We start from the raw sequence: 20776 nt of genomic DNA, 5'->3' as shown, positions 1-20776 counted from the left end.
TGCGATATCGTAATGAGGTGTTTTTGTGTTGCGTGCGTGACAGCGGCTTTAGCACGAACAGCAAAGATGGCGTTGTTTACGTTGCTCCTTCTTTCCCTAGCAGTGAACTCAGCTTTCTCGGCCCGGATTGCTGGATTCTGGACTGCCGGTGGATCACAGTACATTAACATGAGGCATGCGATGGAAGAACTGGCCTCTAGGGGTCATGAGGTAGAAAATGATGTTTATTACATGCATCCAGATTTTGCTTTATCACAGTCACGCCAGGAACCCCAAAACGTTCGCCCCACCGAAGAACGTTTGCGTAGGAGGCTAAATCGAGCCAGGATTCAACGAATTCAGTTTCTTTGCATTCTGTTTCAAGCAGTCCCCTATTTTAATCTCTTTGATTATGGAGCTTAACGGAAATCTAATTAAGTGTTTGGCGTCCTAGACTGACGCCTAAAAAAAAAAAAAAAAAATTATTTACCTTTACTTTACCCTGACTTAGATCTCGCGCAAAGTTTCCACGAAGGAAACGATCAACTGCTGCCCAGTGTTATAAATTTGCAAGTTACACACGACGTCGCATTAGTACACAAATAGTATAATTATTACAGCAATTATTTTAAAGATTTTTAGATTCAGATTTACAGAAATTTGTTGAGGTTATTCTACTTTCATGAGGTACTGCATTCGCCGTTTAGGTTGTTGTCTACAAGATAATAAATTGCATCGGTCAAAGGAAAAACCTCATCCAACATGAGGCGGAAGTTGTCCTCAACTAATGGTCACCGTGAATGCAAATGTGCGTGACATGACTGCGTGACACTGGCCCGAGAAGGAATGGGAAAAAGTTCTATTTTCAGTCCCCTTTCTCTTCTTCACGTGTTATGGTTTCTACTTGAGGTCTCTACAAGATAACAGCACAGTGCACACACACACACAAAACAACAGTATATTAAGGTCAATTTTGGAGCACATTAATACCATTTCTCTTTGACCATTTTATCGTTTACCACACCCACAATAAGGGACGGACCATTATTTTCTTGGGAGGGGGGGATGAAAAATCTTCCTCTGCAAACTTTTTTTTTAGTTTACGCACCTCTGCAAACATTTTTTTTCGAAATTCTTACTATTTTTTGTTATACATATCGTGTTTGCAAACAATTTATTTTGTCTTTCCAGGCCCTGCAAACAATTTTTTTCAATATTTTTCATCCCCCCCCCCCCCTCCAAAAAAATAATGGTCCGTCCCTATAAAGAGGCGAGATTACTAATCTTGGGGTAGTCAACACACACCAAAACCCTAAAACCCATCACTCTTTACATGTACAACAAGCTTTTCGTTCTGTTCCACAGTGGCCGTTCTAGCGAGATTCACTGTATTTATTTCTGTTTCAGGTAACTCTGGTTGTTCCATCGTCCCATAAAATTGAACCAAGTGAGAAAGTAGCGCACAAGATATACCAAGTACCGTATAAACCTGGCTTCTTTGAAAATGACTTCGTACGGCGTGAAATTGAAGGAAACAAGTTACAGTTATTAATGAAAGTTAGTGAGGTACTGTTGGTTATATGTGAAAGCTTTTTAAACAACACAGATTTTCTGGAGGATCTGAAAGGCTTTGATCTCGTTGTTTATGACAGTCTAGCAGTTTGTCCTGCGGTAATGCTTGGTGAACGCTTTGGCATTCCAAGAGTGGAAATTATGCCTCTTCCTCCAAACGCTCCTTTGGCTTTAAACCACAGGGTACCCATGCCTGTCTCTTATGTTCCACAACTTTTGACAGGATTTTCCGATCAAATGACATTTAAGGAACGTGTAGTGAATTTGGTTGTGTACTTTGGTGCGAATCTACTCATTAGTGCATTTAACAGACCAATGAATGTACTAAAAGTGAAGTACAAAATCAAACCCGACAGAAGCTTTCAGGCAGCTGTAGCTGAAGCTGAACTTGTTATTATTACAGCAGATTTTGCTTTGCAGTATGCACAACCTTTGTTGCCAGGTAGGTGAAGGGGGACTGGTAAGTGGGCGAGGGACTGGGTATTACACTTTCACTTTGATAAAACAGTCTCGTTTATAGCACGAGAAACGAAGGGCTTTGGAAACACAGGATTTCCAGTCCTAGATTCTAGGACTTCCGGTCTTCGTGTATGCAGTCATGATGTTTCAAAAGAATGTATGAGAGAGTCGTTGCGTTTCAACTTCCGTTCAAGAATTTTTTGTTTCAAACAGCCAATCAAAAATTTTAATTCAAAAATCCTATGTCCCAGAGCCCTTTATTTCTCGTGCCAAGGCTTCGCTAGCTAAGAGAAGCGATAAGGGCTATGGGAACGAGAATGTAATTAAAACTGACGCATTGAAAGAAACTAGTTATGATACTATTATAGTCAACTTTCTCTAAAGCGGACACTGTGAGAAGTGTTCTTTAAAGACGCAAATAACAACTGTCCGGGAAAATGGCATTTTGGACAAAATCAGTGGGCGCCTGACAAAATTTAATATTTTAAATAACCGATAACGAAAAATCTTTTGATAAAGATAATTGATAGAAATTGGTTTATACCGGAAATCATCCCTTTATATTGCTGGCTATATTCTACTTTAATTTAAGATGTTTTGGGGCTGACACTCAACAGGCAATGTTATGGTTGGACCACTCAATGTCAAAGGCGGTAAACCTCTCCCAGCTGATTTAGAAGAATTTGTCAGCAATTCAGGGGGAAATGGTTTTATAATTGCTTCCTTTGGAGCAAACTCAGTGGCTACAGTCCTTCCAAGGCCAGTGGTGGACATGTTAGCTACAGCGTTTGGAAAGCTGAAACAGCGAGTTGTATGGAAACTCAGAGGTATTCATTAGTTTCGTAAAGCACGGAAACGTTTTCAGTTATAAAAAAAGACAGTGGATATCTCGCGGGTTATTCAAGAAAACTATACAGCCCAGGGGGGTACTCCGGGATCAAAGTCCCTAAGTCAAAAATCCCTAAGTCTCCCGACATTACCCAAAAAAATCCCTGGACCAAAAAAAACGCCCAAAAAAATCCCTAGTCAGATAACCCCTAAATTGCCAAGGCCGCTCCAAGGCACTTTAGTTTGATTTTAATACCCCCAAAAATCCCCTATTTAAATCAAGTCACCCAAAAAAATACCTGCCAAATTCTCCTACCCAAAAAAATCCCGGAATCGAAAATTTCGACCCCAAAAAAATCCTTCGCACATCCCCGTCACTTGGATCCCGGAGTACCCCCCCTGGGCTATACAGACACCTTACGAACTTTTATCTATCACGATATATTGTCTCAGTAAACAGTATTTAACAATGCAAACATATGTCTGTAACAATTACTTCACTTGATAAATATGCACACCTTTCACAAGTATGTCCTGCAAACTGTCCAATGGATTGTCTAATATGCTATGTCGCTGTTCTTTATGCCCACATGCATGGCAAAATACACTCTTTTTTTATAAGAATACAGTTTTTTCCGACCCAGGCTGAATATTCTTATTTTTCTGCCGATTGTAGGCTAAAGATATTCTTATGAACATTCTTAAAAAATACTGTTTGACATTTCCGTTTTAGCAAGTATTGGGTACTCAATTACAAGTGTTTGGTGTTCAGATCTGTATCGTGTTACATTGTGCACATGTACCATTGCTTTTCGTTGCAGCCTGGCTGTTTTGACTTTACACAAAAAAATCCTCACAGAGATAAAGTGACGGAAATGAAAATACCTGATTTGTTTTAACTAAAAACTATATTCTTTTCAAAATCTCAGCCTCAGGTTTATTCTTCAAATATTCTTAAAAATTCGCAAATTTCAGCCTCGATATTCTTATAAACTAGATTCTTATAAAAAAAAAAAAGAGTGTATTGGTTAGGCAAGTAATCTTAGTGCAGGCATTCAGTGTGAGGATTTTGTCACATTCATTTATTCTGTTGAAATGATTCAAATAAGCAAGTTCGTTGAATAAAGCCAGACACATTATTGTCACAAATAACTCAAATGTCTCTCTCTTGTAGGTTACATTCCTTCCTTCCTTGCCCCGAGCATTAAAGTCGTGGACTGGTTACCTCAGAACGATCTGTTGGCTCACAAGGACATCAAAGCTTTTGTCTCCCATGTGGGACACAACAGTCTTTATGAGTCAGCGTATCATGGTGTCCCTGTGGTGGCGTTTCCTTTGTTTGTAGACCAGCACAGTAATGCCAAGAAAGTAGAACATGTTGGCCTTGGTCTTGCTGTGGATTATAAAACTAGTAACGCCCAACAAACGTATGAAACAATTGAGCGTGTCATTAGTGAACCAAGGTAACTATGTATTGTTAAAATTCTAAATTTCGTTTTGGCATCAGGTAAACGTTGAACAAGACACGAGAAACTTTTACAAGCAAGTCAAAACGAACCATATCCTGAGTTAGACTGTTGTGGAGCAATAATTGGGAGGGGGCTCCCTGAAAGAGATGTAGCGTGACAGCGTTATCCGTTAATTACAGAAAAACTTACCGAATAATTTCCTCTTAAAGGGGCTATGTCACGCATTTTTCAGCAATTTCGGCACTGACCAACTGGTCATAGAATTAACTGAAAATATCACAATAACGGCTTAAAATTAAACTGTAGATAAACTCAAAAGAAACACAGATAGGCCAAAAAGGGGCATGGATGGGCAAAATTTGAGAAGATTTAAACGGATTTCCGGTTCGGGTAAACGTCGGCCCGACTTTTTTCAAGTTTATCTCAATTTGTATGAAAGTGTCATTTACAATGCTCGAAAATTATCCTAGATTGATATGTGGTCGTGATTTAACCACTGAATGACTTTTTCTCTGCCAATTTGACGTTAAAAGCTCTTAATTAACGAAAATAGACATACCGTGACCTAGCCCCTTTAAACAACGGAGACAATCTCGGCGGCACAACTTGCTTATTTGGCAAGATCTAAGGCTTCCAGATGCCAGAGATTACATTTATATAAGCGAGTGTAATGATAATATAAAACGTTCTTTTTCAGATTCAAAACCAAAGCAATGCATATCTCTGGCCTGTTAAAGGATCGTCGACGAACGCCTCTTCAAGAAACCTGTGATTGGATAGAGTATGTACTCAGACATGGTGGAGCCCGGCACCTCAGAGCTCAAGTGTTTAACATCCCTTGGTATCAGTACTACCTACTTGACGTCATGGCTTTCCTTGTTGCTATAGCTACCTTGGTTGTCATGGTGATACGACTGGCATGCAGATGCCTGTGTCGCGTGTGCTGTAAGATAGATAGGAAAGCTAAGAAAGAGTAAATGATGAAAAAATGTCAAATTGCTTGTTCGTTTAAAGAAGATGTAGTCGTGTTGTACAGTAGCCATAAATTAACTTATAAGCTTAGAACGCAGGCGTTCCTGCTATAAACAACAGCGTCAAGACTAACGCCACAAGATGTACTTTAGTGGGAAGGCGTTCTCTCGCCAATACTACGGATCTTATTCTTTGCGCTCGGCAAAGTGAGCACGTACATGGGTTCGGCTGTGGCAAGACATGAAACAGTTATCCACATTACTTGAGATGTGCCTTTCGGGTACCTACTTAACATACCAGCATGAAAAGACACAGAAGATGTGCCACAAAGGCACATCTCAATTACTTGAGGGGCATGGGTAAAATGGGAACTGAGATTTGGGCAAATTTTAACTGGAAAATGGAAATGGGATTTATAACGCCCCCACCCCCCCCCCCCCTCAACCCGGAAAGAAATCGAGAAAATGGCCTTAAACTGCAGTAGGTCTGGAGAAGGGGGGGGGGGGTCTGCCTACTGGTCGTCGGTGTTGTTTGTTTGTTGCAACGTCGAGAGTGTACCGTGTAGATGAGATTTTTTGGAGTTACAGGCGTGAGGGATGGGTCTAGTTTTTCCAGTAGCAGAAAAAGGGTATAGTTGTTGCGGCTGTCGGTGATAGTAATTAGTGAAACTACTGTGAGTAGGCCAAGAAGTCGCATCGCATTGTAAGTAATTTTTTATTTGTTGCAATAAATAAAAATGAAAAAAAAGTTGCTCACTTTGGTGTAAGACTTTGTGTCGTCCAATAAAGTCTTAAATCATACTATTTGTGACTAACAAATCAGACTCCTGATTTTATGCTGCTGGGTCGAGAGCGAGGCACTTCTGGCACTGACATCATTTGTGTCCTAAATTTTAAATTTTCCTGCTTTACCGGTGCACAAGGGAATAACCACTGTAATTTCGTTTTTTAGGAGTCATTGGTTAGCAGTAGTGTATTGTTTGGTCTTTTGTACCGGTACTCAAGGAGAAAACCTGTTGTCACGCACGGCGTGACGATCGCGTGACAACAGATCGTGTTCAACCCTTTGACAAAATGGCGACAGTGCCAGAAGTGCTTTTCCCTCTACCCAACAACATAAAATGGTTATAGGAACCAATGAAAGAAGTAAGCCTGTATCAGGCGTTCGGTCAGCTGGGGAGCAGTGCAAAAGGCTGGATTAACGCGGAGAACGACGAGAGGCCTTCTCCCCCACACCCCTCCCCTTATTTTTCGCTCGCCGTTTTTCGCGTTGCGAAACAAAACGCCTGGAACAGGTTAAGAAGAAGTCTGATTTGTTAGTCAGAAAAATACGAATACCGACAATATTGGACGACACAAATGTCTTACATGTAACTACCTGTTGCTATAACAGAATTTAACAAAAAATAACCAACGGTGAAACGTTTCGGTGAACTATCCAGGTTTTATTAAAAACTAGCAATGGCATATTGTACTGCTTTTTGATTGGTTAACTGGCAATGGTATATGAGCTCATATATGCCATTTATCACAAATACAGTAGCCGTTATGAGTCAACGGAATTAGCTGGGGAGCTAAAATATTGCAATTCTTTGGGGTTTTTTATAATTATTCCACTCGCGCTTGTTGGATACGAGTTCGTTATACAGCTAATTCGAGAAAGGTTGTCGGAAAAAAACACAAAAGTGGTGGTCTGGGTATTCACTTGAATTTTGCATATTGGCCTAGAGGAAATGTACAAGTTTGTATTTTTGCACGTGAAGATTTTGTTTTTCTTCTCAGGAGGCCTTTTTCTGTAGCTTTACTTTTGCTGTCGCGTGTCTTTGAGTTTTGAAAATTCTTCTAAAATTCAGCGTTGCTAATAGTGCCTTGTGTTCACATGTCGGAAGAGAAAGAAAACGTGCAATTTCAAGTTTGTCATGTCGCCATCTCAGCACGTGCAGTAGCTCTTGACTTCTTCCCACACTACCTTTCAGTCTCGTCACGTGCACTTTTGTGCTTTTTTCCGACAACCTTTCTCGAATTAGCTGTAGCCAACGAGGCGCGAAGCGCCGAGTTGGCTATCTACCATCTCATATCCAACTCGTGCTCGTGGAATAATTGTTAACTATCCACTGCCCGAGTATATCCCACGAAGATTTGGCTTATCAAATTTTAGGGATTACATTCGCTGGAAAGCCTGTGAGCTCGTGCTTCCTGCAGTTTTGCAGACATTGGTTACATTTGCAACAATTTTTTTCCGCTGACGCAGACACTGTCATGCCTCATCGCGCAATTGTTTGGAAAAAGAAATTGCCTGGCGAGCCAAAATAATCGCGGGAAAAGTCTCGAGCTGGCAGGCAAGTACCCAGTGATTAAAGAAGCTGTTTAACCTGTCATTTTTTGTCTTTCAAAATAGTCGAAAAGTAGTTGATGGGATGGGATTTTGGAGACTTCTCGGCTCACCCAATCCGCTCTCCCGTAATGAAAAGGAAAGGCCTGCAGTCTTGGTCCCAGAACATGGTGGTTTGGAATAGAAATTTTCTTTGGAAATAGATGTCATTGGATGGAAAGTGCGCATCTGCGATTTTAATTTTAATTTACTAAAAAGAACAAATTGTGTATCGCCATACAGCTACGATTTTAATAAACTACATAGGCCTTTCGACCGTAACGGTCCTCTTCAGTGTAGTAACATTTGAAATGGCAACGACTAGTAACATGATATAACAGTACAGATAGGGTGTGTCGAGATATTTATAAAATTAAGTAACGCCGGTGCGTAATGCACACGGATCAACCCTATTAAGGCCATCAGGTTCACTAGTGCGCAACTTACTTATCCAAATGGACTCTAACTCATTTAACTTCTCAGGAGAAGAATGGCTTAATACTACAAACTTGGCTTAATAATACTTAATTTGTACGTCACAAGTTATCACGGGTTTTATTATGGATTTTATGATACAAGACCATACAGTCTTCCGCGTGCAACAAAGTAAATAGGAGATCTGATGCAAAACCCTTCAAATCGTTCAAAATTCGCCATTTTTAGCCGTAGAGACCGCAAAATAAACAAACTGAATGAGGTAGATTTAAGTTTATTTGGAGCTTAAATGTAGAAATTACTTGCAGTTTTTTTTACGATGATGAGACCCTTTCGATATTCTTATACATTTCTTTATATTCCGAACATACACTGTCACACCGCTTGTATGGGTTCCCTGTGGTGGAAGGGAACTTCCTCTCCCAAAACTGCGCATTGCGCATGCTGGAGCAAAAATGTCATAAAACAGGATGCAAGTAGAAAGAAAGACATGCTTTTATGTCGCACATGCCGTTTCGAGTAGTTTGGAGCAGAATTAGCTCAAAACTAATCAGAAAATGTCAAAAATGCGCCTTTTTCAAACCTCTCCAGGTACCAATGGGATAAGTTGCAATGGAAAAACTAACTATTCGCAGCAGCAGCAACAACACGTTACTCCTTCTTAGTTTTGTCATCGCCCTTTTTACAGCACACACGACAAAGACATCTACAAGCCAATCGTATCACCATGACAACCAAGGTTACTATAGCAACAAGGAAAGCCATGACGTCAAGTAAGTAGTACTGATACCAAGGAATGTCAAACACTTGAGCTCTGAGGTGCCGGGCCCCACCATGTCTGAGTACATACTCTATCCAGTCACAGGTTTCTTGAAGAGGCGTTCGTTGACGATCCTTCAACAAGCCAGAGATATACATTGCTTTACTTTTGAATCTGAAGAAGAAAGTCAAGGAGATTACACTTAGTTTACTAGTTTTAGAGTAAATTCTACAATCTGACATAACTGGCACCTTCAAAGTCCAGTCCCTGAACTCTCCGTTCCACGCCTTTGATATACAGGGTTTGAGCCAAGGCAAGAGAAGAGTAAGGCTTTACCTTCTCGTGGCTGGGTTCAACCCATATATGAGGCACACAATGGAGAATTCAGGGACTGGACAAGCACTCTCTGTCGAAAGCCACCCCTAGCAATTTGCTACGCATCTGAAATACATCCCTTTTCGCGTTTAAATCACGAACAATGATGACTAGATCTTCTTCACTTTGTTGACTATCTTGTGGTAGAAATCATCCTTGTCCTCTTCAGCTACCTCGCTTGTTGAAGCATAACACTGGATGAAATGACTGTGTCTGGTCCTGATCCTGAAAATAATACCTTATCCAACAGTCTATAGATTTCAGGTTATCACGGCCTTGTTTGTCTCTAGTGTCAACATCAAAGCAACGTCATGTGGTGTGCACCATCTTTCTGATGGCCTGGGTTGATGATAGTTGTGTCGTCTGCCTCTAAATTTTATCTCTCCTCCACCTCTCACTCAGACCAAAAATTGACAGCTTGTACCTGTTCATGGCATTTGCCTTGATGGTAAATATTTGTGGTCGAAACAAGATCTTTACGTTACACGTTCTTAATGTGGATGTTGACTTTGGAGAGAGCAGAGTTGTCGATGTGGTGCACTACCTCTTTGATGCCCTGACTAGATGATAGTTGTGCCATCTGCCACTGAATTCCATCTCTTCCGATGTCCAAAACGTCTCACTGACGATCAGACCAAGAAGTGACAAGACCTCTTCATCTCATTTGCTATGATGGCAGATCTACCTGGTTGAAACGTGGCTCTCACGCTCCACGTTCCCAATGTGGTGGTGACTTTAAAGAGAGAGAAGAGTTTTCAGCAGCTTGCCCTGCACTGCGTCATATGCTGTTTGTGTGGCGATCCTCTCCTCCCCAAATCAATGGTGCGATTGAGGCTCATCAATGTTTCAATAAGCAATTGAATCCACTGCATGGAGGATTAAGAAATGCAGCTTCCCCAGAGCCCTGTTGACCAGAATTACCTGTTTCCACCTCTCACAACAGGGAGGTAGGGTTTGCCTCTCAAACTTTTAAGTTTGAGAAAGCACCTTCTTGTCCTTGCCTAATAATGTTATGACAAATTAAACAACATTAATTTTTACCTTGGTTCATTAATTACACGCTCAATAGTCTCAGAAAGTTGATGGGCATCACTGGTTTTATAATCCACAGCAAGACCAAGGCCAAAACGTTCTACTTTCTTGGCATTACTATATTGGTCACCATACAAAGGACACGCCACCACAGGGACACCATGATACACCGACTCATAAAAACTGTTGTGTCCCACATGGGAAACAAAAGCTTTGATGTCCTTGTGAGCCAATAGATCATTTTGAGGTAGCCAGTCCATGATTTTGATGTTTGTGGCAAGGAAGGACGGGATGTAACCTTCAGGAGGGGAGAGAGACAACTATGTCAATAAACCTTTCCAGTTAAAAAAGTTGATAAAAAATGTTTAACGTGCTTGATGTAGAAATTTCGACCCATTATACACAGCAGGTTAATAAAATTAAATATAAAGAATTTAACTCACACAGAGTTGGATCAATGGACTGATCCACTCACTTGTCTAACAAACAATCTATAGACTGACCAACCCACTCACCCAATACCCAACCAAATAATTGAAAACTGATGGTTAATTAATGTAACAAATGTACTAAACATGTCTGATTATAAGCAGCCACCTTTTGGGAAGTGGTTAAAGTGGCCACTTATCAGGGGGATGGTCGTGTTTGTCAGAAATTAGCACAAGGTGTGGTAAAAAAGAATCACTTTATTCTAGGAAATCAAAAGATCATCACTTAACTCAGTAAAAACGGAATAAGTGGCCACTTTTATTATTGAGGCCCTGCCAGGGTAAGTTCTGACAAGCGACATGGCCCAAAAAGTAGCGACAGCACATAAAAATTGCGACAAACGACAACCCTTTTGGAAAAACTTAAATTCCGACAAGGACAAGCAATTTTTCTTCAATTTTACTACCAACAGCGACGTGGAGTTTGATAAAATAGCGACACGGCGCATTGTTAAATTAAGACAAGCGACACGGGGAACTCCCCTGGCAGGGCCTCATTATTGGCCTCTTATCTCCCATTACCTGTTAAAACAACGCCAAACTAACTGCTTGATGGCTGCTTAATAGAGGTAAAAACAACAGAAGAATCCTCATCGGGATGGCCAAAAGATGGCTACAGTCACTTAACAAAAGTGGCAGCTAAATATGGGTTTTTAATTTGGAGTTTTATGCTGGCAATAATTTTGGGACTTTGACAACTGGCAGCTTAATAAGGGACAGCAACTTAATAGGGATTCAACTGAGATACCTTTAAGTCTCCACAAAACTCGCTGCTTCAGCTTCCCAAATGCTGTGGCTAACATGTCTACCACTGGTTTTGGAAGAACTGATGCCACTTTTGATCCAAAGGATACAATGATAAAACCATGCCCTCCTGAATTGCTGACAAATTCTTCTAAATCAGGAGGGAGAGGTTTAGCATCTTTGACATTTAGTGGTCCAACCATAACATTGCCTGTTGAATTATTACCACAAATTATAAGTTTAATATCTCCAGCCAGGCCAATGTGAACTTGTAACTCAAACATCCCTAGCATGGTGTGACAAGGGGCTCGAATTCCTAACTTCCCCTCTCTCCTCAGCAGAGGCTTCTTCTCACTTTCAATAAAGCTCTGTGTCTGAGCCAAGTGGCCCATACAGCCTGAACTTATCCCGGTTTCCGTAGCATTAATTAGCGACTAGGAGTATGCTGCTCCCCCCTGGATGGGATGCTAGTCTATCTCAGGGTTACCCCCAGCAGTAAATTCGCCGGTACCCATTTAATATACACCTGGGTGGAGAGTAAGGCACTGTGAGTGTAAAATGACCTGCCCAAGAACACAACACAGCGCCACTGCCAGGGCTTGAACCCAGGCCATTTGATTCGTAGTCAAGCGCACGAACCATTAGGCCATTGGGATTGGGAAAAGGGAAATTCAAATTTGAAGCAAGTGGTGAATGATGTGAAAATAGCCTGGCTGACTCAAGCAAGGTAACACGAGAGGGTAACACAATATGATGTATAACATGGCTCAGACAAGTACATTTGACTCAGCATTGGATTTGACTAAATCATTACTCTAATATATGCATTAATTATGACAGCTCACTCAAAGTTGAATATTTTTTTCCATAATTTAGCTCAAAATATGTCTTTAAAGAATTGAAGATTGCCTACCTGGCAGTAGAGGTTGTGCATACTCTAAGGCAAAATCTGCTCTAAATATTACAAGTTCCACAGCAGCAGCAGCCTCTTGAAAGCTTCGTTCAGGTTTGATGTTGTATTTGATTTTTAGAGCATCCATTGGCCAGTTTAGTGCAAAATGCAAAAAAATCTTTGCCCCAATGTACCCTCCCAGATTTAGTGCACGTTCCACAAAAGTCATTTTATCAGTAAACCCTGTGAACTGTTGCGGTACATAAGAGATAGGCATGGGTATCATGTGTTTAGGAGCAGCTGGATTTGAAGGACTAGGCATAACCTCCACTCTTGGAATATCAAGAAGTTCACCGATCAATACAGCACATAAATCAAGATTCTCATAGATGAGGAGGTCGAAGCCTTTCAGCTCATCAAGTATCTCTGTACTGTTCAAAGCACTTTCACACAAGGTAATCATCACCTCTTTCATTGCAAAAAATGACTGTGCGAAACTTGCTTTTCCCTGAAGTCCAGGTCCCAAAATGGTATCTTCCACAAAGCCAGGTTTATATGGTACTTGATAAATCTTGTGTGGTACTTTCTCACTGGGTTTGATTTTTTCAAATGAGGGAACAACAAATACAACCTAAAAGTCAGAAATAAAGAAGACTTTATGGAGGGTTCATAATTTATGTGGAAGAGGGGGGAGGGCTATGTTGATTTAAGATTGTTCCCTTGTATTTCTTAGAAGCCCCTCTATTATTTGGTGCCCCCCCCCTCATTGCATAATGCACAACCATGGGCATAATACCATGACCCCCCCCCCCCCATCCACCACCATGACCCAAAAAACCCTGAAGATTAATGTTAGATTTTGACATTAAGAGCTCACTTGAACTTGATAGACAAATGTTATCATAATTTAGCTCAAATATATGCCTTTAAATAGTTGAAGATTGCCCACCTGGTAATAGAGGTTGTGCATACTCTAAGGCAAAATCAGCTGTGATTATGACAAGTTCCACATCAGCAGCAGCTTCTTGAAAGCTGCGTTCAGGTTTGATGTTGTACTTGATTTTAAGAGCTTCAATTGGTCCATCCTCGGAGACCCAGGGGCAGTTAGTGGTCTTAGTGGGGGCGAAACGAAGGAAAACCGGGCAGAAATCGTAGCGACGAAAGTGCCGTTCTTGAAAACTTTCGACGCTACGATTTCTGCCCGGTTTTCCTTCGTTTCGCCCCACTAACTGCCCCTGGGTCTCCGAGGATGCAATTGGTCATATTGGTAGAAATTTTCGATAACCTCCCCCCCCGCCCCCTCAAAAAAAAATCTTACAGGAAAAAAATTCATGCCCCCCTAAAAATCAACATAGCCCCCCTCTACATAAATTATGATCTCTCCCTAAACTTATTCAAAAGTTTGCAAATTCTTCACCTATTGCTGGCTTGCAACTGACGTCACGACGGCCATGTTGGGGGACAAGAACAAAGCGTTTCCCTCCACTGGGAATTTAACTTTTTTATCATGCAAATTTTGCGAAAATTTATTTTATTGTTTTGACCCCCCAACATGGCCGCTTTGTCAGGTGGTTGCAAGCCAGCAATAAGCAAAGATAACGGCTTTTTTCACTGGACTGGTTCCAAACGGATCCAAATTGATCCGGTTCCCCCCGGGGAGGACGGATTTCGGACCAGAAAAGTCTTCCGTTTACAATCTTTCTGAATCCGGTCCAGAACGGAACCAAACGGATCCAAAACTGGACCTGTTGTTTTGCAGGTTCAGTTTTGGATCCGCTCCAGACTTGCTTCAGATCGGTCCGTGTAAACGTAAACTGAATTTCGCGATGCTCAGCAAGAGTAGCAAGCATGACAGTGCAAAAATTATACTCCACCTCGTGGCCTCTAGACGCCAGTTCTTCCAATGTATTCCTGGTGTTGATGTAGTGTGATCCTCCAATGGCACAGAATCCAGCAATCCGAGCCGACAAAGCCGAGTTGATTGCTAGTAAAAGCGTGAAAAACAACCACAACAACGCCATCTTCGCTAATGTGGTGCGTGCCCTCGATGGGGTGTTGTGTCGACCTCGTCACGCAATGCGAAGAGCGCGCAAAGGTTGCGCCCAGCCTTTCGCGCCTTGCCATGCGTGACAACTGGTTTTGTCCTCAAGTGCCGGTACACAAAGTTTATCCATTTCGTTTATTTTTGACCGCTTACGGCGTCAGGATCAGTTTGCCGTCCATTTTTTTCCGTTTTAACTAAGTTATAGGCCTTATTGTGCAGCGGTAGAGCAGGAAAATTTAAAATTTAGGACACAAATGATGTCAGTGCCAGAAGTGCCTTTGTTCTCGACCCAGCAGCATAAAATGGTAATAGGAACGAACATAATTCCATTTAAACGATAAACACTGAAATTGCAGTCAGGAATATTCATAACTCAAATATTTGTCTGTCACTGACTACTATAAAACGTTTTAAACAACGTTTGTTTGAAACTTATAAAGACGTTTCGGCCGAGAATCTTCGGCCTTCCTTCAACCACAACATGGATTTCGACCAGGCAACCATCGTGGCTAGGATGACGGACTATCACAAGAGGCTCTTCCTTGAGGCATGGCATTCTCTAAGGGATCAGAACGCGGGAAATGAACATATTGACATTCCCGACATTTACAAGTCGCTAGTGTGACATTTAGAGTCTCGCGCAGCGATCGCGCGCTTTCGCCGTGTCACGCGTGTTCTGGCCGAATCGTCTTTATAAGTTTCAAACAAACGTTGTTTAAAACGTTTTATAATAGTCAGTGACGGACAAATATTTGAGCTATAATTCCATTTCTCAGCGTATGTTTTGCGTATGTTTTTTGTCTATGATTCCCAGTCCCAGTGACCCAAATCCCATTTCCCTTTTTACCCTTTAGGGCCCCTTACAATGGGGCGATGAAAAGCATGGCCAGCAGTTAAAGGTCAACGGAGAACCGTGAAGATTTGTTTTATCAAATTTTAGAGCTTAGATTTGCTGGAAAGCCGCTACTGTCTTCCTGCACTTTTGCATACCTGTGCAGACATTGCGTACATTTGTAACAATTGGTCATAACTCCATGACTGTAATTTGTCCACTGACTTTTGTCTCAGTTTATCCACGCAGACGCTCTTTTACCTCATCACGCTTAGCGTCGTGGGGATAGCAAAGCCTCGATCTTAAAACCAAATACCCGGTGTTTTAAAAAAGCTGTTTTATCAGTCGTTTTTTTTTTTTTGAAAAGTAGTTGAGTGAGGAGGGTTGGGTGGACTTGTAAAATGCTCGAAACGTAACTGCAAACAGCGCAGCTTCATATATCCTTCAAATCTGAATCTAATTATCTGCACGAAAATCAGAACTACACTTTTTCGCATATTAGTTACAATTAGGAAAAACTTCAAAACTTACTCTCACACACACGAGTCACATTTAACTTTTCCATATTTTACTCCTTCTTAGTTTTGCTTTCACTCTTTTCACAGCAAACACGACATAGACATCCACGAGCCATTTACAAGCCAATCGTATCACCATAACAACCGAGGTAACTATAGCAACAAGGAAAGCCATGACGTCAAGTAAGTAGTACTGATACCAAGGGATGTTAAACACTTGAGCTCTGAGGTGCCGGGCTCCACCATGTCTGAGTACATACTCTATCCAATCACAGGTTTCTTAAAGAGACGTTCGTCGACGATCCTTATTACACCCGCTTTCAGTGTTACGTGCATAGCTATCTTTCTACATCCATCTTTCGACATCATCTTTCGACATCGTCTTTCGACGTGCTGTTTGAAATGAGCCAATCAAAACCTGTACATACCGTTGTTGGTTTCATGCAAATGTGCGAAAAGGTCAGAAGGTCATGCTAGTGGGCTGTGATTGGCGGATTTCGATCCGTGTTGTTTGTTTAGCACGTCGAAAGATGGATGTCGACAGAAAGCCGCTATGCACGTAACACTGAAAGTGGGTGTAATATAAACAGGCCAGAGATATCAAGAAGCCTTTTACCAAATATAACGATTTTTTAAAGAGGGATAAGTTCTCGTGGCATAAACGTGAAAAACTATAAAGTTCCCCTTGTATTTTAGTTGCATCAATCCTTTAAGACCTCATTTTCAACAGTATATTTCTGTCGTACGTTACAATGAAGAAGAGACTAAAAATCTACAAAAGGCATAAATTTGACTATTAAAACATAATCACACTGTTTCTATAATATTAGTTTTCCATCTTTCACTCCTTCTTAGTTTTGCTATCATCCTTTCTACAGCAAATACGACACATGCATCTAAATGCCAAGCGTATCACCATGACAACCAAGGTCACTATAGCAACAAGGAAGGCCATGACGTCAAGTAAGTAGTACTGATACCAAGGGATGTTAAACACTTGAGCTCTGAGGTGCCGGGCTCCACCATGTCTGAGTACATACTCTATCCAATCACAGGTTTCTTGAAGAGGCGTTCGTCGACGATCCTTTAACAGACCAGAGATATGCATTGCTTTTGTTTTGAATCTGAAAAAGAAAGGTTCATCTTTTTGGTTACATCATTAAGAGAAGAAGCAACTAATTTCTAATTTAATTCATTCCAGGTAGCTGGTCATAGGAAAATTTAGTAAGATGTCAAACGTAATATTTATTTGAGTTGACACTCCCTCTGATGTTTAAGATAAAAGCGGCCTTCAGTTTTCAGTTCGGATTACAAGCACCACTTTTTAAACCTAGTGCTTATGCTATTATTCATCGGATTTTGCATCAATCTTGTACCAATAGTGTTCTCTTTAACTGGTCAGCAACAGGGAAGTTTGCGGATTTTGGAAACTTAACTGCGTACTCCGATTTGAAGTCAAACCACCTTTTACCTTATCCGACAGCTCGCATGGGGACTTTCTCTATGATTACCTTCCAGGCCTTTCTTTATAATTTTGTAAAATGGTTTTGTGCATATGGTGTCCTTCAATGGGACATGAAATGCTGGTCTTACTAAATTGTCAAATTGTCAAATTTACCATGAGCCTCTGACTCGGGAGGCTGGGTAACCACTCCTCGTGTATTTGACGTTAAATAAATTAGCTTACCTTTAATACCTTTACCGTAGTGCTTCTGTAAATGCTATCAGTCATTTTGAGCAGTAGTTTTTTTTATTTGTCATATTGACGTGTGAAAGCTCAGGTGTCTTGCTCAACATGAACCTAATACCAAAACCAAACATGCATGAACAAACGAATCAAATATTTTACCTGGGTTCATTAATAACACGCTCAATCGTTTGAAACAATTGCTCAGCGGCATTACTGTTTTTAGTATTCACAGAAAGACCAAGACCGGCATGTTCTGCTTTCTTGGCGTTGCTTTGCTGGTCTCCAAAAAACGGAACAGCCACCACAGGGACACCATGATACGCCGACTCATAAAGACTGTTGTGTCCCACATGGGAGACAAAAGCTTTGATGTCCTTGTGAGCCAAGAGATCATTCTGAGGTAACCAGTCCACTACTTTGATGTTTGTGCCAAGAAAGGAAGGGATGTAACCTGCGAGAAAGGATAGTAATAGAGCGGTTTTCACTTGAGTGAAAGTAAATTGCGTTTGCTTTGGTTTTGCATTACTACGCTTAGTGATTGGCTTAAAGATCTCGTGCCACTTTCTCAGCCAATCAGAACTAAAACCAAAACCAATCGTGACTCGCTCGCGCACGTTTTCCCGCGCTTTGCATCAGCTACATGTATTTGATTCGAGTTTTGATTGGTTCACTGGATTGTCTGTGTTCTTTGTGGTTGGCCAGAGTAATTACTTTGGTTTTGGTTTTACGACACTCAATTGAAAACTGCTCTAGGTTACTGAATTAAGTGAGCTACATCTAGTAAATGCCTTCGTGGTACATCGATATTTATTTAGTTATGTCCGCCCTAAACTTTGCCACGTCCAAGTTGAGTGCCTATTTTAAAAACAGTTTTATCGTAAAACTAGGGAAGTTTCAGATTTTTTGCAGCCTTGATTTAACTCTGACCTTTAAGTCTCCACACAACTCGCTGTTTCAGCTTCCCAAACGCTGTAGCTAACAGGTCCACCAAGGATCTTGGAAGGCCTGAAGCCACATTTGATCCAAAGGAAACAATGATAAAACCATGTCCTCCTGAATTGCTGACAAATTCTTCTAAATCAGGGGGGAGGGGTCTAGCATCTCTGACATTCAGTGGTCCAACCATAACATTGCCTGTTAAATATAATCATCGCAAAAATAAAAAATAAAAACATTTAGTAAATAAAAACCACAGAGGAGTCATTGAGCAAGATAGACTTCTATTTATGTTTCAACACTGTGAGGACCCCTCCCGTCCCTCTGCATGCCCCACTTCCTACCTGGTAGTAAAGGTTGTGCGTATTCCAAAGCAAAATCTGCTGTAATTATAGCAAGTTCGGCATCAGCAACAGCTTCCTGAAAGCTTCTTTCAGGTTTAATGTTGTACTTGACTTTCAGCGCGTCCATGGGTCTGTTAAATGCAATATCCATGAATAGTTTCACACCAAGGTATAATCCCAAATTCACGGCACGTTCCATAAAAGTCATTTTATCCGCAAATCCCGTGAACATTTGTGGAGCATAAGAGACGGGCATGGGTATCATGTAATTAAAGCTGTACGGGGAATTCGGTGGAATAGTCAAAATATCCACTCTTGGAATGCCAAGGCCTTCACCAATCAATGCACCACAAAATGTTAGACCGTCATTAACAATCAGATCAAAATCTTTTAGTCCTTCGAGAACCTCAGTGCTATTTAAAGCTCCTTCACACAAAGTAGTAAGAATTTCAGTCATCGTCAACATCATCTGTATTTTGTTTCCCTCAAGTTCAGATGGTACCAAGGCAGCCTCCGCAAAGCCAGGCTCATAAGGGACTTGGTAAATCTTGTGTGGTACTGTCTTGCTGGGTTTTATGTTCTCAGTAGACGCAGCAACCAGTACAACCTGAAAATCATCAATACAGTAAACTTTGTGGGAGGCGCGGTGGCCTAATGGTTAGTGAGCCGGACTCCGGATCGAGCGGCCCGGGTTCGAGACCTGGCCGGGGTCATTGTGTTGGGTTCTTGGGCAAGACACTTTACTCTCATAGTGCCTCGCTCCACCCAGGTGTATAAATGAGTACCGGCGAATTTACTGCTGGGGGGTAACCATGCGATGGACTAGCATCCCATCCAGGGGGGAGTAGCAATACTCCTAGCCGCTTAATGCTACAGAAACCGGGATAAGCTCCGGCCTGATGAGCCACTTGGCTCGACAGCAGGCTTTACCTTTTTTTTTTTGTTCGAAGACATCAGTCAATTTTTTGTATCAAGAGGCGCGGGTTTGAACCTGGGCGGGGTCGTTGCGTTATGTTTTGGACGAGACACGTAACACAGTGCCTACCCATAAGGAGGTGTTGTGTTACAACGATTCGTATTTATAAAGGTTTGTATGGGAGAAAACGCTTTTGAATTTATAGCTAGAAATAATGATATTTTGACAATAAAATCAACTTCCCTCGATGTCTTGTTTTTATGTCTGTTGTTATCTCGGTTCTCAGGCCGATCCGAGGCGTTTTAAGCGAGTTATGCCATTTCGGGTTTCCACTGCTAAGAAGAAGGCTGAACACTCAATTCCGGACTGTCTGCCGCTCGAACCGAAAATATCTCTTAGCCTTAGAAATAATCAAGTAACCTACTAAAGAATAGTGATCCTTGGATGTCTTGGATACGTTTGCGATCCCTTTCGATATATGCGAAAACTCCACTCCCATCCCCACCCCCCACCGGCAGGGCCTTTTCATGCAGCAGCTCACGACTGTGAACGAAGCCACAAAAAATGAAATTTCAAATAAGTCTTTTAACCACTTCAATAAAGAACGGTCAATTGTCGATTCATGCAAGGTTTAAGATTAAGATTTCAGTGAGAAACGTGAAAAACGTAACAAAACAGAGATCGAGAAAAGTTCCGCTTCAGTTCCTGGGAGAAGGATACAAAATTCAACTCTACCTCGTGACCCCGAGATGCTAATTCTTCCAATGTATGCCTCATGTTAATGTACTGTGATCCTCCAAGCACACAAAAACCAGCAATTCGCGCTGACAAAGCCGAGTTGACTGCCAGTAAAATAAAAAGCAACGAGAACAACGCCATGTTCGCTTGTCCGGATCAGCTCAATTAGACCAATTATGTTATAAAAGGGTTTTCCGTCACAAAATCTTTAGGTGAAGAATCATGAAACGTTCGCGCGTGACAGTGAAAGGCTTAGTGACATTTGGAAGTGTTAACATTTTCCCATGTTAAAATTTGCAAAAATCCGCGAATTTTTCAACGAGAGAATGGGACCTCAATCACTTTGCAGAATTTCCTTTCATATACTGATTCCATAAAAGTTC

The 20776-nt window shown here is 41.3% G+C and overlaps 3 protein-coding genes across 3 annotated transcripts; 1 reads left to right on the top strand and 2 right to left on the bottom strand.

The window, feature by feature from the left end:
- The first annotated feature begins 30 nt into the window (after window positions 1–30).
- On the top strand, window positions 31–6286 carry LOC144631177 (UDP-glucuronosyltransferase 2B31-like). Its single transcript, XM_078489583.1, has 5 exons — window positions 31–210; window positions 1387–1993; window positions 2628–2837; window positions 4013–4301; window positions 5005–6286. Exons 1-5 carry the CDS (start codon window positions 67–69, stop codon window positions 5282–5284), a joined length of 1530 nt encoding a protein of 509 aa, XP_078345709.1. The 5' UTR covers window positions 31–66; the 3' UTR covers window positions 5285–6286.
- Window positions 6287–7922: 1636 nt separating this feature from the next.
- LOC144631181 (UDP-glucuronosyltransferase 2C1-like) lies at window positions 7923–14422 on the bottom strand. The gene is made up of 5 exons (XM_078489587.1): window positions 14250–14422; window positions 12397–13006; window positions 11488–11694; window positions 10261–10549; window positions 7923–9018 (listed from the first exon to the last, which is right to left on the bottom strand). The coding sequence occupies exons 1-5, from the start codon at window positions 14394–14396 to the stop codon at window positions 8736–8738; spliced, it is 1536 nt and encodes a 511-aa protein (XP_078345713.1). The 5' UTR covers window positions 14397–14422; the 3' UTR covers window positions 7923–8735.
- A 1419-nt stretch (window positions 14423–15841) lies between these two features.
- Window positions 15842–20540, bottom strand: LOC144631186 (UDP-glucuronosyltransferase 1A5-like). The gene is made up of 5 exons (XM_078489593.1): window positions 20391–20540; window positions 18740–19346; window positions 18387–18593; window positions 17619–17910; window positions 15842–16893 (listed from the first exon to the last, which is right to left on the bottom strand). The coding sequence occupies exons 1-5, from the start codon at window positions 20532–20534 to the stop codon at window positions 16611–16613; spliced, it is 1533 nt and encodes a 510-aa protein (XP_078345719.1). The 5' UTR covers window positions 20535–20540; the 3' UTR covers window positions 15842–16610.
- Between the last annotated feature and the right edge of the window lie 236 nt (window positions 20541–20776).

This window comes from Oculina patagonica, chromosome 11 (assembly GCF_052425735.1).
Source record: "Oculina patagonica isolate OP01 chromosome 11, crgOcupat, whole genome shotgun sequence".
NCBI classification, from domain to species: Eukaryota; Metazoa; Cnidaria; class Anthozoa; order Scleractinia; family Oculinidae; genus Oculina; species Oculina patagonica.
This window is presented reverse-complemented; position numbering and strand designations above follow the sequence as displayed.